Below are 14,800 nucleotides of genomic sequence, written 5' to 3' on the forward strand. Positions count from 1 at the left end.
AGGCGACGATTTCTCAAAAAAACTCGTATCTTTGTCGGTTTTCGAAATATCTTCAATTTTTTTGTTCGGCTTAGCTGCTAGATGTCTGCTTGGTGCTACTGCTCCAAAAGGAATAAGACTTTTCTGTAGAACCGCCCTCATATTGTAACCAAAAGTACCAATTACAGCAGCATTCTCCATAAAACGGCCTGCACAGCATTTAATAAGCTTACAAATAAGGGCAAAACGTTGGCAAAGCCAATTCGATTGAATATCGAAAAGCACTTAAATCGATAATGGGGCAAAGCGACCGCGGATCGAACGGCATTCGATTCGTTATTCAGTTGTTTTGCATGCTGATTTACCAATTAGAATAAATCAAGTAGCCCGCTCGATAAAAACAAATGACAGCTCGGAACAAAGTACCCAATTAAAGGCACAGTTATGTAGAAGAGCAGAAGAAAAAGAAGAGTTGGGGATTTTTCCCGAACCTAACCTATGCCTTTTATGGGTCGGTCTCAGTTAATTGGTACATGGGGCCAGCAAGGTCGAACGACAAGATGCATTTTAATGAATCAATGTATTGGGTGTTGGGGCTGAGGTAGCAACTTCTGCAGGAGAAGCTAAAAAATGCCACTTTGGAAACCGCCAAAATTTCAATATTCTCACTTGAATGAATTGTACTCTCAACAGGAACGGAGACACTCATCAATCAATAATGAAATATTGATTGATGACTTTGGATTGAATGGAATAAATTGAATAAGACAGTTCTCCCTGCCAGCCCTTCCGCTCAAGGAGTATACCTTCGTTTTTGTGCCGTATGTTTAGTAAATAATCTGTATACAGAGTGTTTCCCTCAACATTTTCATACAATTTCTCTGAATCGACAATTTTCATGTTACTCAGAAAATTTAAATCTGTGTTCGAATTTCTCAGTTCTCGACACGCTAGGAATTAGTGGTGCGCTGATGAATTGCAACCTGACGGAGTTTCTATAGTTGAAATTGTCCTTTTAGGAAAACGGAAATTGAAAATTACAAAATCTATGAATAATTTATCTTGAGAAGGATCAGTTCCTTAATAACACAGTACGGGTTTATCAGCGAATAACAGGCAGAATAATAATCTTGTAACCCACAGAGCTTCGGCATGGTGAAACAATATAAATATAGCAGTGTTGTAAAGATACCGATCTCACTGATGTCATACCGAGCGGTCGAGATTATCAATTCAAATTAAAAGATTACTTCATCCAACTACCAATGATGGGTCGATTTCCTGAATTCTGTAATATCCGTTGATGCCATTTAAATGCACACAAATAACCTTTGTAAGCAACGTTCACCTTGACATAGAATACGTGCTTTATGGTGATACCGTGGTTATGCTATCGGAAAATAAATAGAAAAGGTCTTCAAACGGTACCATAGTGTTATCTCAGATAGCTTGTTTTCGTCATATCTTATCTTCCCTCCTATTTTTGGGCATTTCAAGCCAATAAGTTCCAAGTCAGCACACGAGGGAAATTCTAGTAGGTTTCTCTCATGTTCTTTCAGATCAAAATGGATTAAACCACGAAAATGATTTTTAATACTGACTCGAGAAAGTTTTGCCTGCTTCAGGCCACTTCGGGCCCCTGAAGATTGCTGAAGGAAACACGAAAACTCTCTTCTATAAACTTCGCATGTTTATTTCGGTTTACCTTGTGAACATTGCTTAACGCTGCCCAGTTGCTTAAATCGTGTAATAAAACCAGAAAGAAGCGTAGAGCTAGCTGTTGAATGATGTAAATTTAGTATCAGGGTGCTTGCCCAACCGCTGTGAAAGCCCAGAAAACAGACCATCGGAAGCTAAACGTTATTTTTCCGAAGTTTGTGCCTTGAGGGTCTTATCAAAACCTGTACGCGCATCAGTATGACTTATACCGGGCATCCAGGTGAAGCCTCGACATAGGATATTAACATGGGAAACCGGGTATTATTTTTTGCGCCTGCACGGATTATACGATTGAAAAACTTTTACATGGAGGTCATAATACTCGAGACCGGCCGCCATCTCGCAATTTTTCAATCTCCTAATTGGAGCCGTTTTGGCTCAAACCGCTTCCAAATTCAACAAAATTGAATGTCCCGCGCAACTATTCGAGGCCATGATTGGTCAGAGTCAAGTTCCGAATTAAACAAACGCAAAGTTGCCAACAACATAAGCGTAAAAACCCCATGTCAAGTGAATTTGCTCCTTTTTCATTTAACCTTTTATTTGAATGGAACAAAAAAAGCGAAACCAAATAAATTGCACAACTGCTTGCATATTAAAGTTCAACCAACAGATAAGTGAACAAACAACAAAAAATATTAACATTGCTTGCAAAAACATTCACAGCAATTGCTCGAAGAGTCCGCCGACGAATCTGACCAATCGTGGCCTCGAACGGTTACGCGGGATATTCAAATATTTGAAAGTTGGAGGCGTTTTGAGGGAAAGCGACTCTAATCAGAAGATTAAAAAATTTGCAGAATGATGGCCGGTCTTGAGTGCTATGACCTCGACGGAGAAGCTTTTAAATTGGATAATCCGTGCAGGAGCAAAAAACACAAGCCGAGTTTCCATGTTAATCTCCCATGTCCAGGGTTCGCCTAGACACCCGGTATAAAAATGTTTCCCACACTTTTCACCTGTTGAAACCATACACCTCGGCTAATATGCGTGTCGCCCTCAAAAAGGTGTCATATAAACCGATCTCGGACAAAAAATAATGAAGATAACGCACCCACAAGAACTGTAAGAACGACCGACGAACCGGACCACCCGCAATAAGCCTGAATTTTATTTTTTCAGGTCTCCTCGTTCTGTTTATGCATTCGAAACGAATTATAATCTGTCTCGGATAGCGTCTCCTCGTGACACACGCCTCTAAAAATGACATGCCCCGTATTCAAATGAGGCTCGGATTTTTGCACGAGCAAGGTCGCAGCCTTTCAACAGTCAGAGGGTGAGATTAATGGCGTGGGTAGCTCTGAGTCCAAGGCGAAAAATGAAACCGTGTGGTTCTCACAGTGGGGTTAAGGCTTGAAAGTAACAGCCACCAGGAGTGCTAACGCAAGGATGGAGTCTCAAGCGGAAAACTGATATCTGTAAGATGTCCCCCTCTCCCACTTCCTGTGTGAAATGCACCGCTAATCGACTTTTGCTTTATCTGTTCAATTTAGGTACTCCTGGTCCCTTGTAAAACGTTGAGAAAAGAGCCTATAGACCCTGCGCGGGAGACATGTAGCTAACCGAAGGAACTAACTGGTCGGCGCGGATCGCTCATCAACTACTTGTTTTAAGACCCATTGAATGCTCCTAAACCGACCGAATTCGGCTCATATTTCAAGTTCTAGAGAGTCACGACGGCAGTAATTGATGTAACAATCCAATTATCCGTCACACCCTGTACATTATCCGCCAACGTAGAGTCGAGATTCTCACGTACAGACTCGCAGTCGGACGAAGCCTCAAGGAATTATCTACCATTATCAACCTAAATGGAGCTTTATTAAGCAAAAATGCCACTCTTGCCTTGCTCGTGGAACAAAAAGACCGACACACAATAGGCAATCAATTCTGCCAGGCTTAATGCAAGATAATTGGCAAAGGATTTACAAATGGAAGGGTGCACGTCGGTCCCCGAGAGATCGAAATGCGACTTTGAGTGTGTTTGATGTTCCGGCTCTAAGACGCCGCTGTTTGATGTCAAACAATGTTCCCTATCATGAAGCTCAGGCTTGAGTTCTATGCCAAAAAAGCTGGAGAGACGCAAAACCGTCCCCTAAGGCTTAATTAAACTCCGACACTCGAACGTGCCTTGAGCCACCTTTATCTGATCCCATTCGTAGCGCTTTTTACCACCTGTCAGGGCGGTCTTCACTGACGGTAATTTACGCCCTTTGATCGCAGCTAATCACTACAGCCCTATAATTCTTAGTAAAGCAAAACAGCGTAAATGATACGATCTAAAAACTCACTAAAAACCCCATTAGCAGGCAATAAACACTGGCCTCGCTATCAATAACGTTTTTAGGTCCTACATTTCTCGATGTGCAATTTGATACCTACATTACCGGTTTTGTAGTGTTGTGTTGGTCAGCTTTTTTATATGTCGCTAGGCTGAGTTTCTTTGATCAACATCAAATAGCAGATAAAGTGTCTTTCGCTATAAAGTTACAGCGTACTTTTCCGAGTTAAAGCCCTATAGTTCATCTGCGTGTTGAAGAAATTAGCCATCACGGTAGGTCATACAAAAAATCGATCAGAGATAAACATCCATTGCGATTGATGGTTGAAAATGTTGCTGAGTGGTCAAAATCCAAGACACATTAGCTATGAGGGATGTCCCGAAAATACATGTCAAAAAATTGTATCGTTCGGATCAATACATTGAGATTTGGTTCAAAAATTGTTTGAAAAAAGTGTCTCGCTCTTGATGGTCAAAGCTCTTGGAAAAAAAACGTGGTTTTTGCTCTATATCTGGAGAATGCTTTGGATGAAACCCATTGGGCATTTGTTCATTAGGGATTATTTTCATGTAACATTCATGTTTATTCGCAATGTGCAAGTGGTAAGTTTTTCGTAAAAAAATGACCAAGACTCTCCACTGGGCAGCTGCATCGTACTGATTTTTTCTTTGATGGTGCATTAACCGTTGCTTCAATTTTTTTATCTTTTGGAAATTTCTCGTACTCTTCACATTTCTCGGCAAAGAAAAATGTTTAAAGCGATTACCAGTCAAATGTAATTATATAACACAATGCTTAGGATAACTGTCATTTGCATGAGTCTGGAAAGTTACAAATAGCTTCGTTTTTGACTGGTAATCTCTTTAAATTTGGTTCGGTTTTATCCCACAAAACAGCGATTTTATCAAAAATGATGAGGTTTTTAATAAATTTTAAAGGTTAATGGAAGTTTTAGAATTAAATTTACTGGAACTGCTATTGTCCGTTTGTGAGTTATTTACAGGCAAACAAAAATTCCAGCTCTTTTAGACTTCACCTTACCCCTAATCCAAGCCTTCTTGAGCATCTATCGATTTCACATTTCTACCAATTAAAGACGTTGAAACGAATAAAACACGTTCCAAATTTGGAGGAAATTCGGAGGTCGACGTTTCCTCAACTATCAATGGTACAAAGAAAAAATTCAACAAATAGTCATATTTTGAGGTCTCTTGCACGCACTTGCTTTGTCCGTTCCTTTGCGATAATAATTATATAAAATATTTTAACGTTTTGAATGGTATATTGGACCACTGGACGATTTATCAGACCTCTAGACTTTTTTACGGTTTTTTTTTTGTAGTCTATGACTATGACTAATTCCGTCAATATTTAGATGAGCTATAGATCATTATTAACAAGATTGCTATTGGAAATTTCTATCGTGTGACTTTTAACTTGTTCTCGGAAAGGCCCCTCGGTCCTAAAGCTCGAAAATTAGCATCGACAGTTTATGGTTTTTATGCAATTAAGGCACGTTTGCGGCATAATCTGAACTATTCGCTTTGTCCACTACGAATAATCGAATAAAAAAGCTGCAGAGTCGTTAAACAACTGTCGATTAGTTGTCTCGATCTTAAGAGTAAGTCCGGTCAACATCTCTTGAAGGCGCCCGCGACCAGTTTTGCAAGTCTGCACTTTTCCACGCTTTTAATTTTAGAAGTACTTTTTTTAAGAAATTCTGCCCCTTTTAGCCGTTGGTTTTAATTAAATTTACATGACTTGAAAATGTAGTTTTTAATTTTCGTTTACGTCGACGAGTGGGCTGGTGGATTAATTAAAGTTGTTGAATAGGTTCGGGTAACTTGAGATTTAGACGTGTTTTACCAACGGAGGCAAAGACTCGTAAATCAAATTAGTTCGACTTTGAAAATCGGTGTTGAACGGTTTCGGATAAATGTTTCAGTTTATGATTTTCGACGGTTTACGTTCGAGGAAAGGGGCTGACGGAGCGGGCACACTGACGCGACCCCACAAAATTATTTTCCGATCGTCTTTTCCGAAAATGAGTTAGCGTTTCTTCGTCAAAATTTACAAAGAGTGTGAGGAAATTTGACGGGATTGACGAAAAATTACAATCATAACCAAAATCGCTAAATCACCATTCGTTCAACTCGAGCTACTGCTATGTTAATGAATTCAATATTCAATTCTTCCAGCTAATAATAACGAAATACTAGGCCCTGCTGCGGCTCTTAAAATTAGGGCAATCAAAAGATATTTGAAAGTCATCAATGGCCATTTAGCTCACATTTTTTATCGCCTTCTAAGGCTGATGCCTGGACAGATGTGTCGGTAACGCTCATTAAATCAGTTATAGGCCTAATTTGGGATGACGTCGAGGCGGAAATTAATGTTTTCCTGCACTGAATCTACGCACAGGTTTCAATCTATTCTCCCTTTAAGAATGTCCTGGTGTTTTCCAGAAGCTTTCCTAATCAGCCCATAGCAATCTTGAATATTTATCACAACCTGTATATTTAAAACTGCTATTTGTTACTGTTAGGACGTGTCCCCGACAAGCCAGGTGCTCCTATTTCTTAACACAACAATAATGAGACTCACTACACATCCATTTAGGCGTTTTAATACCAGATTTACCTGTTGTAGACAACTATTTCAAAGAACTCGGTTTACAAGCTCAAAAACACAATGCACTGCAGTCTGAAACGTGGGATGTTGAATATTGGGAGACATACAAACAAACTGTCAGGGGTGTGTTAATTACCATGGCTGTTTATAACACATTACGGGACCCCATTAACACAGCGAAAAACCTATAGAATCTAGCAGGAATGAGACAGTAAAATCATTGATAAAATGTCGGAGAAAATAAGATATTTTAGTTGTAGAATAAAGATCGCAGATAGCCTAACCAGGGTTATGTTGGAGGGCAGTCCGATGAAGTTAGATTCGTGAAGGAGGTTGTTAGATGGCTTTAAGCACGCTTGCAAGATACCTGTCTTAAGTTCGCAGTGAATCCAATTAGGAAGTAGAGATCAACAATCTGACCTTGCTTGACATAATGCACTTCTCCTTAATAAATTTCTATTTGTCTTTGTCGTTAACCTACGCCCATTGCCGTAACAGGGATTTAAATGTCAAAGTTATGTCTTCATTTTCCGACATTAATATTTTATTCAAGGCACAATAGTGCCCCGCGAGGGGTGTTTCCAAAAGCAAAAAAATGCAAACGATTCAAATTTCGAAATTTCATGAAAAGTACCTACTTGGTTTTGCAACACATAAACGGCGCCTTGCGGGGGGCCATTCCAAAAAGAAAAAGTCCCGGGCAATTTTGTCGTAGAACACTCAGGACCTTTGGGCAAAAGGGGGATAAGTTACTTTTCTAAATTTTTCAGGAGAATCAAAAGATTTTTAAAAAAATGTTTTTTTTTTGTTTTTCGTATAAGGTACATCTTTTTGCATAGAAACGACTAGTTTGTAATTGGTGCAAGAACGAGATAAGTCCGTTCAAGAGTTTCACAACAACTCAAGTATTAAACTTCCAAAGGAAAAATATCGTAAAACATAAAAACTTAATACAATGTGATATAATCAATCACAATAGTTTCCCTCTTCATCCGTGCTTGAAACGTGTGAAGTTCGCAAAACAACATAATCACATTTTAACATGTCATAAAATGGCATGTCGCATCATCACACTTGTCAGATTTTTTACATTTTACATAAACACAAAATCAAGGTGATTGTTGAGTTTACATAAAAGGATATATAAATAAACGAGAAAAATCATTTGACATGGGGTTTTTACTCTTGCCTGGTTGGCAACGTTGTGTTTGTTTAATTCTGACTTTGACAACGACCAATCATGTCCTCCAGCGGTTACGCGGGACATTCAATTTTTTTTTTAATTTTGAGATATTTCCCGCCAAAACGGCTTTAATTAGCACATCGGAAAGTTTGCGGAATGATGGCCGGTCTCGAGTACTACGGCCTCCACGTAAAAGTTTTGCAATCGGATAATCCGTGCAGGCACGAAAAACAACACGCGGTTTCCCATATTAATATCCTATGTCCAGGGTCTCCTTAACGCCAGGTATATGTATTAAACGTTTCTTTAATGAACCCTTTATTATTTAAATCACGTTCGCCAACGTGAACCGCAATTGGTTTGCATTAAAGAGCGTCTGCTGTACTTTAATTGGTGCAATGCCGTTCTTACACAAAATTGATTGAAGGCTGGGAGGGAGAATCAAAGTGATTAATCAAACGTTCTTATGATTTCGTTGCTTTATCGAGTATTTATCGCGTTTTTGCACCGAACGATGGCTCATGTTTTGTAACAGACTGTGGACTCGTATCATTTTCGGCAAAATAGCGGCACGTCCCCTTTTTGCACCAAGATCCTCGATTTTAGGATCATGATCAAGTGACAAAGTGGCAACAAGGCCGAGTCTCAGCAACCATCAAGTAATCTTTCACGTTCCATTGTACTTTATCGTCCAACGCAAGAAAGGAGAAAAGCGGTGCGTCTTTGATGGGGCATCGTCACCGCAATGGGTTCTAACAGTACGGCTACTTACGGAAGTAAATGTTAACATTTTCCAGGGATGCGAGTAGATTTATCTTCGAGATGCGAGTAGAGTGGGAGAGTCGTAGGCTGCTTAAGTACTACCTCGGAGACAGGAGATAACGAACAATGATGAAAAGCGGCCGAGATAAGGTGGAAGTTTTCGTCTTTGTCGTTTGGGATTAGTGACCTGACTTTTTACTGTTTTTCTATTATAAAAACTTCTGAGTTAGGAGGCAAAAAAATTGTACAGGGTGTGATTAAGCTGCTTGTTTCCTGCATGTCAAGCTCCGGCAGCTTTGATCGAGATATTCCTTTCGGATTTTGGCCGTAGGATATCCATTCGGATTAACGCAACTAGGTGAATTCGGTGACAGCCAACATCTTCGGGACGATATTTTTGATAAGGTCAGTCTTGGGGCGGACACAAAAGGTGTATGGTGTCCCGGAAAGCTTGACGCGTCGATATTAATAGATGATCGCGTTATGTATCTAGCGGTTTAAAGAAAAACTGGTATTAGCGATGGCAAAATTTGGAAGAATTTCACTTTCTGTACCATCAGCAAAGATCCTACTTTGAAGCGCGACTGCCACTAACTTGGGCCGGCTGCACACTTGCTTATGCATACACTGGAATTGCTCAAGACCGAATAGTAATATTAATGCAATTAAAATTTAAATAATGTTATTGTGGGTAGAGAAATGGTCTAGTTATCCACCTGGGCGGATTATGAAGTAAATTATTAATAAAACGTTCGGATAACAGGTGGCAATTTGTAATTTTTACGCCGCTAATTGACGCATTTTTTCGTTTTTTTACGTCTTTAATACCTGTCCTTTTTAATTATACAGCATTTTAAACTCTAACGATAATGACGGTACAAATACACGTGGTATAATTTTCAGTTTAAGTATCGGTCATTCGGTTGAACTAGTTCGGACCTCGTCACTTGTGTAATAACGCAGATATCTCGCTCGAGTTTGCTAGAACTATAGAGCGCTCACAAGTGCCGAGGAAAAACGCTTCAGACTCGCGAGTTCGTTAACTAAAAATTTCCGGATTTTTCGCCGCATTCACCACTTGACCCCTTCACTAACAGTTTTACTCTCCAATTTGCAGCGATCATTGATGCAACTGCACCATCCGCGAAACGAACAAACGACCTAAAAATATTCTATGATCATGAAAGTTCTGCCGTAGAGTACCGACTTGGCAAATATAGATTCTTATTAATAGACCACTTATGTTTACCAAGAAGTTCTGCATTAAGTGGCAAACTGGAAAGCATGTATCATTGATTTCAGCTCTAATTTTTGGTTTATTAAACTATAAATTTTAAAGAGGTTTGAAAACGTTATTCCTACTGAGAATTCAAAGACCCTGAGCCAATTTAGTAATGAACGCTATACTGGAGCAACGTCGTAACCACCAACACAAAAGGCACAGGAAATTATTTCCTATATCTTTTACCTTTCTCCTGTACCTTCCCTATACCCTACCGGCGGGTTAGTTAAGGCACTTACAACGTTATTCCATGGAAATACCGTATTTACAAATATTGGCGGTTACAACGTTGTTCCAGCATAGGGTTCGATTATTGGGGAGAAGGAATGCTACCTTGAAATAATAACAATGCTAAAATAGTATTTAGGGTGTCGACATAGCAGCCCCTCGGTCTCCTACAAGTTAATTTATCCTTTCGTGAAAACCCGATTACGGGGATGTACATATATGAGGTTAATGGAGGTAAATTTTAAAATTAATGGCCACCCTACAGGGCGTCCCAACAAAGCGGGGCGTTAGGAAGTGTCTTTTTTGTACCTCCTCCGGGAACTAACAGAGGCTCGAGAGAGCACTCTATCGCGTGAAAAAAACGCATGTGATGCCTTTACCACGACGCCCCGCTTTGTTGGGACGCCCTATATACGCGTAGAAGATCGGCGCCATGTAATAACGACGTAGGCGCTAAAGGCGAAGATTTAGGCCTCTCAAACTAGTCCCCGAGAGAAAGGAACGAGGCCGAAAATTCCTATGGCGCAAATCAACAAAGTGTTCAGGGAGTCTACTTATAGTGCTCCCACACTAATTACTTATTGAATGAAGTAAAACTGGTGAATTTCGGAAGTTCATGAAAAATGTTCGCGTCCATCCTTCTGGAAAGTTGCTGAAACGGGAAGTTGCCCTTTAAACGATTAACTCGACGGACCAAATTTGCACCTTATTCGCGAGATATTTGTGAGTCGGAGGGAAAGAAATTTGGAATTTTCACAGTAGATCGCATGATGAAACGTAGTTGTTAAAGGAAAATCTATGAATGCACATAACTTCTGGTCGATACCCTGTGCAGGAGCAAAAGTTCACGCTATTCCCAACGGCAAACCCACCAGTTATTGATACTTTTAGATCAAATTTTTTTATAAGTACAAAATTGCACGTAAAAGTATATAGGAAAAATGTAGGAATTTCAGATATGTCTGGTAACATGTTTAATGAAAGCCATAGTCGGCATTTAAAATCTTTTATTTGATATAGTAACATACAGCACATAAAATACATAAAATAGTAATTGATGTCGTAATAAAGGTAGATAAGCACGATGCAATCGATAACCAAGACACTTTTATTGAACATAATAAATAATATTCGAGTGCTTTTCACGTACCGGGGGACACAATCGCCTTCCACCTCTGCAATCTCGTTCCAGAATTTTTTTAACATTACATTTCAATTTCACACCCTGTACGGCTGTGTCATGTCTATTCATTTGTTCCGCCTCCTACCTTCGTACCAGATTGTACCTCTTCTAACAGTCTACCTTTGTACCGAGGGCGTTATACTCGCATCATACATCACAAAACTTCTGGAAGGGCGTTATAATGCATCAAGTATCTGCAGATGCATATAATAATGGGCTTTGTGCACGCGCCCACGGTACTACAATACCGAAGGAGATACCGTGTTCCGATTAAAGGTAAAATGCGCGGTTGTCAAATCTAACGAAAATCCCGAAATCCCAAGATAATTTCATCTTCTCTCTCTCTCTCGTAGACCCCGATACGTAAAAACCCATACGGGGCAATAACTTCGAAACCAATGAAAGACATCATCTCGTCGAAGTGCTCGTCTACAATGTGGCCTGCCTCTTTTTTTCTGTCATGGTTTTATCTCCTCTATATTAAATCCCCTTTCAGTAGATCCGCGGCAAAAGATAGAAAAAGAAAGTAGCAGCATCCTGTCGTGCCCATAAAGTTATTACGGCTACGTACGCAATGTGCTTGATTGTATGTTAATGACGTGTTCGAATCAGTGACTCTATCTGACCCGTCATTCTTGCCTTGAACTTGCGTAAAATTCGCAGTCTGTTCTTCTGTTTGTATGAATGAATTGGCCTGGTCATTGAGAATTGGATTTGCCATAATTGTTATTACTTTCGGAGAGTATAGAAAATTGGTGGGTCCCCGGTCGTGGTCCGCACTTCAACTGCCGGCGTGTGGCAATATACAGGGTGACCGTTTCTGAAGCTCGACCACGGGGATCTCAATAGTCGTAAAAGATATGATGAGGTCGGGTAAATTGAGACAGAGCTGTCCAACTTGGAATTCAAGAATATGCCGTTTCCCGGCACATTCTTGAATACGGGCTGGTTCCAAATTGGTTGGTTTAGATGGCAAACTAACATTATTTTTAGGCGTTCAACGGGCTATTAAAATTATCCGGGTTAAAACTCAACCGTCCTGTATAGGGCGATCTTCAATCTTCGAGACGACATGGAAGAAATTTTTATACTCGGATATTCAACGATCGAGAGGATTTCAATGAGCACTCGACCATCTGGAGTACATAGTCGAGATTAAGGTGACGCGCTAGATAAAAAAATTCGGAGATCCGATTGAAGGCAGGATTGGAAATCTCCAAAATTCATCCAACAGTTTCAGATAATGGAGCAACACGAGAGTTAATACGAACAGTGACTTTCTTGATCATCTTGAGCAATATTTAGTCATCACTAATGAGTCATAATAAACATTCAAATTAACCCAAAGTCTATTTTAAAGCATAGTCGAAACCCGATGATGTGGAGCATTGGGCCGATTTTCCAAAATATCTCTGGTCATGATTTTTGAAGGAGAGGAACGTTACGACATCAAACTCGGATCAATTCAATTTTCGCCAACTATTACGTTTATTTAAAAGAGATTTTATCTCGGACTTTATACAAATCGTTAAACGACTTCACGAGATAAACACGAGGCACCTGCATAGAGAACAGTGCTAAGCATACTTCTCTTTTAAAATATTCATATAATAAATTATTGTTCTTTTGAATCATCCACCTTCATTGTTTCACATGTTCCTCTTTGGTTCTTAAATGTATAATTTACATTTTTATATCTCGGACGCCCTTATTGTATTTATCATTAATTGGAATTTTATGCTAATAACTCAAGGTATATGACACTTGCGTTGTAAGTTATGAGATTGTGGTTCGCTTTCCGTGGTTGTTCCCCTCCATTAAGCACTACCTGAGGATACAAAAGAAAACGTGAAGAAACCCGATTTGTTGGGATGTAATGTAAACGTGCCTAATTGAAGGGGGTTGTCGAAGAAAGAGGCTGGATAGATTTGGTTAGGTTGCCAAGCTTGCGCCTCTGAGGGAATCCTGAGCGGGGCTGGGATCATATGATCCTCAAGAACTCTTTGATCCGAAGCTGATAGGTCGGTGTAATGAAAATGGATAAGAACGTCCCTAATCAACCACTATTTACTCTCCGAAGATGGCTATTTTTTAAATAATTTTTAATCATATTACTTAACATATATAACAGCAAACCAGTCGTTGCATCAGTGAGCAGAAAGTGTCATGTAAACAAATCGTTTCACAAAAACAATGCTCATTCACACTTCTGTTCTAAACATTCCCATTTGCTTAATAAGCACCTTGGGACCTCACCATCAATTTATAATGGGATAATAAGGACTTCCAGACCCATCAAGTTGAGATCTGTAATAAAGATTACCTGTACAAAACGACATAAACGTAAGAAGAAACTGGTTAAAGCAAGTGGTGGCCTTAAAGAGGGCAAATCGACGCAGAAAGGTCGTTTTATGCAGATGAAGAAGATTTTTGGGAGTTCGCAGATACGTTGGAAGGAGACCCCATCTTCTGCATTTGGAACCATTACGTAAATAACGCTGTGTCTCCTTCGGGTCCTTAAAGTGATGAATGGAGAGATTAGGACCGCATCGTTTTTCGAAACCTTGAAGAAATCGTCGAGTCTTGGTAATATATTCGTCAACTTTAAATCAAAACTCCTATTTCAATCCAGTTGCGTTCTAACGGAGGTAATTTCATTGGTTTGGCCGGTTTTAGATTCTATAATTAAATTTTCTTTCCCCTGGATATTGTCGGACATAATCGAATTTTTGTGATTCCGAGACCCTTCACCAAACTCCACTTCTCTGGCCTAACTCTACGGTCCCGAAGACCATTTCACACGCGCCTCATAAAAACTTACCAATTGTATGCCTTCGAATTACTATTTTCCACTTGATGATGGAGAGCTACACTGAAACCAAAATACGAATTTTCCTGCCCACTGGGCGCCTTTTTCACTGACGGGTCGCGTTGCTCTATATTGAAACACAATACTGTCGTCCGCATATAAATAACAATGTGTAAACAAATCACTACTGCTAAAATCTTGTACATGATTATTTTCGATGAGAGCGCATAAATTGTCTACAGGAGATGCGGGTGATCGTGGATTTTTTTCTGCAGATTTAAAGCCTGTACATGTCTGTAGATTCCAAAAATTGATTTAAAAAGTCGCGATCGTATTCACGCTACCACGATCGAGAAACGCAGCAATAACCCCTCACTCGAGCCGCATTACGAACTGAAAGTCGAGAAACTTATAGCCGGCTACATGCGGAGTATACTTCTGAAGCATTAGATCGGCGTTGCCATATGACGCTGTTAGTAATGAGTCAAAAGAAAAGCTGAATTTTCGAAATGTGACTGGCTCATTTTGTGAATTTCTTGTTGCGGTTCGAGTAATGAGCACGACACCGTCAAGGTGCGGATTTCGCGAGAAGCGAGAGGCTCCTAGGAGATATCCGAAAATGCGATATTCACCCCTCACGTTCCTCTCACAGGAACATGCACCCACTGATAGCAGTAGAACTATTTTCTTTTATAGTTTCGTGAGAGAGGCGAATTTAAGCATACGATTAATTCGGAACCAA

The 14,800-nt window shown here is 39.8% G+C and overlaps 1 protein-coding gene and 1 long non-coding RNA gene across 4 annotated transcripts in view; both read right to left on the bottom strand.

Annotated features, from left to right (window-relative positions):
* Window positions 1–14,460, bottom strand: part of LOC136339858 (integrin alpha-PS1-like) — a 67,930-nt gene extending 53,470 nt beyond the window's left edge. For 2 of the 3 annotated variants that reach the window (XM_066283414.1, XM_066283413.1), the window contains exon 1: window positions 14,071–14,460. In XM_066283414.1, coding sequence (XP_066139511.1) covers window positions 14,071–14,264 — 194 coding nt within the window. In that variant the 5' untranslated portion in view covers window positions 14,265–14,460. The remainder of the gene's footprint in view (window positions 1–14,070) is intronic. The other variant, XM_066283415.1, reaches the window with a different exon arrangement.
* Window positions 11,059–14,064, bottom strand: LOC136339882 (uncharacterized). The gene is made up of 2 exons (XR_010732218.1): window positions 13,138–14,064; window positions 11,059–13,077 (listed from the first exon to the last, which is right to left on the bottom strand). It is a non-coding gene; the product is annotated as an uncharacterized lncRNA (long non-coding RNA).
* Window positions 14,461–14,800: the final 340 nt, after the last annotated feature.

The sequence above is a fragment of the Euwallacea fornicatus genome, chromosome 7, assembly GCF_040115645.1.
Source record: "Euwallacea fornicatus isolate EFF26 chromosome 7, ASM4011564v1, whole genome shotgun sequence".
In the NCBI taxonomy this organism is placed as follows: domain Eukaryota; kingdom Metazoa; phylum Arthropoda; class Insecta; order Coleoptera; family Curculionidae; genus Euwallacea; species Euwallacea fornicatus.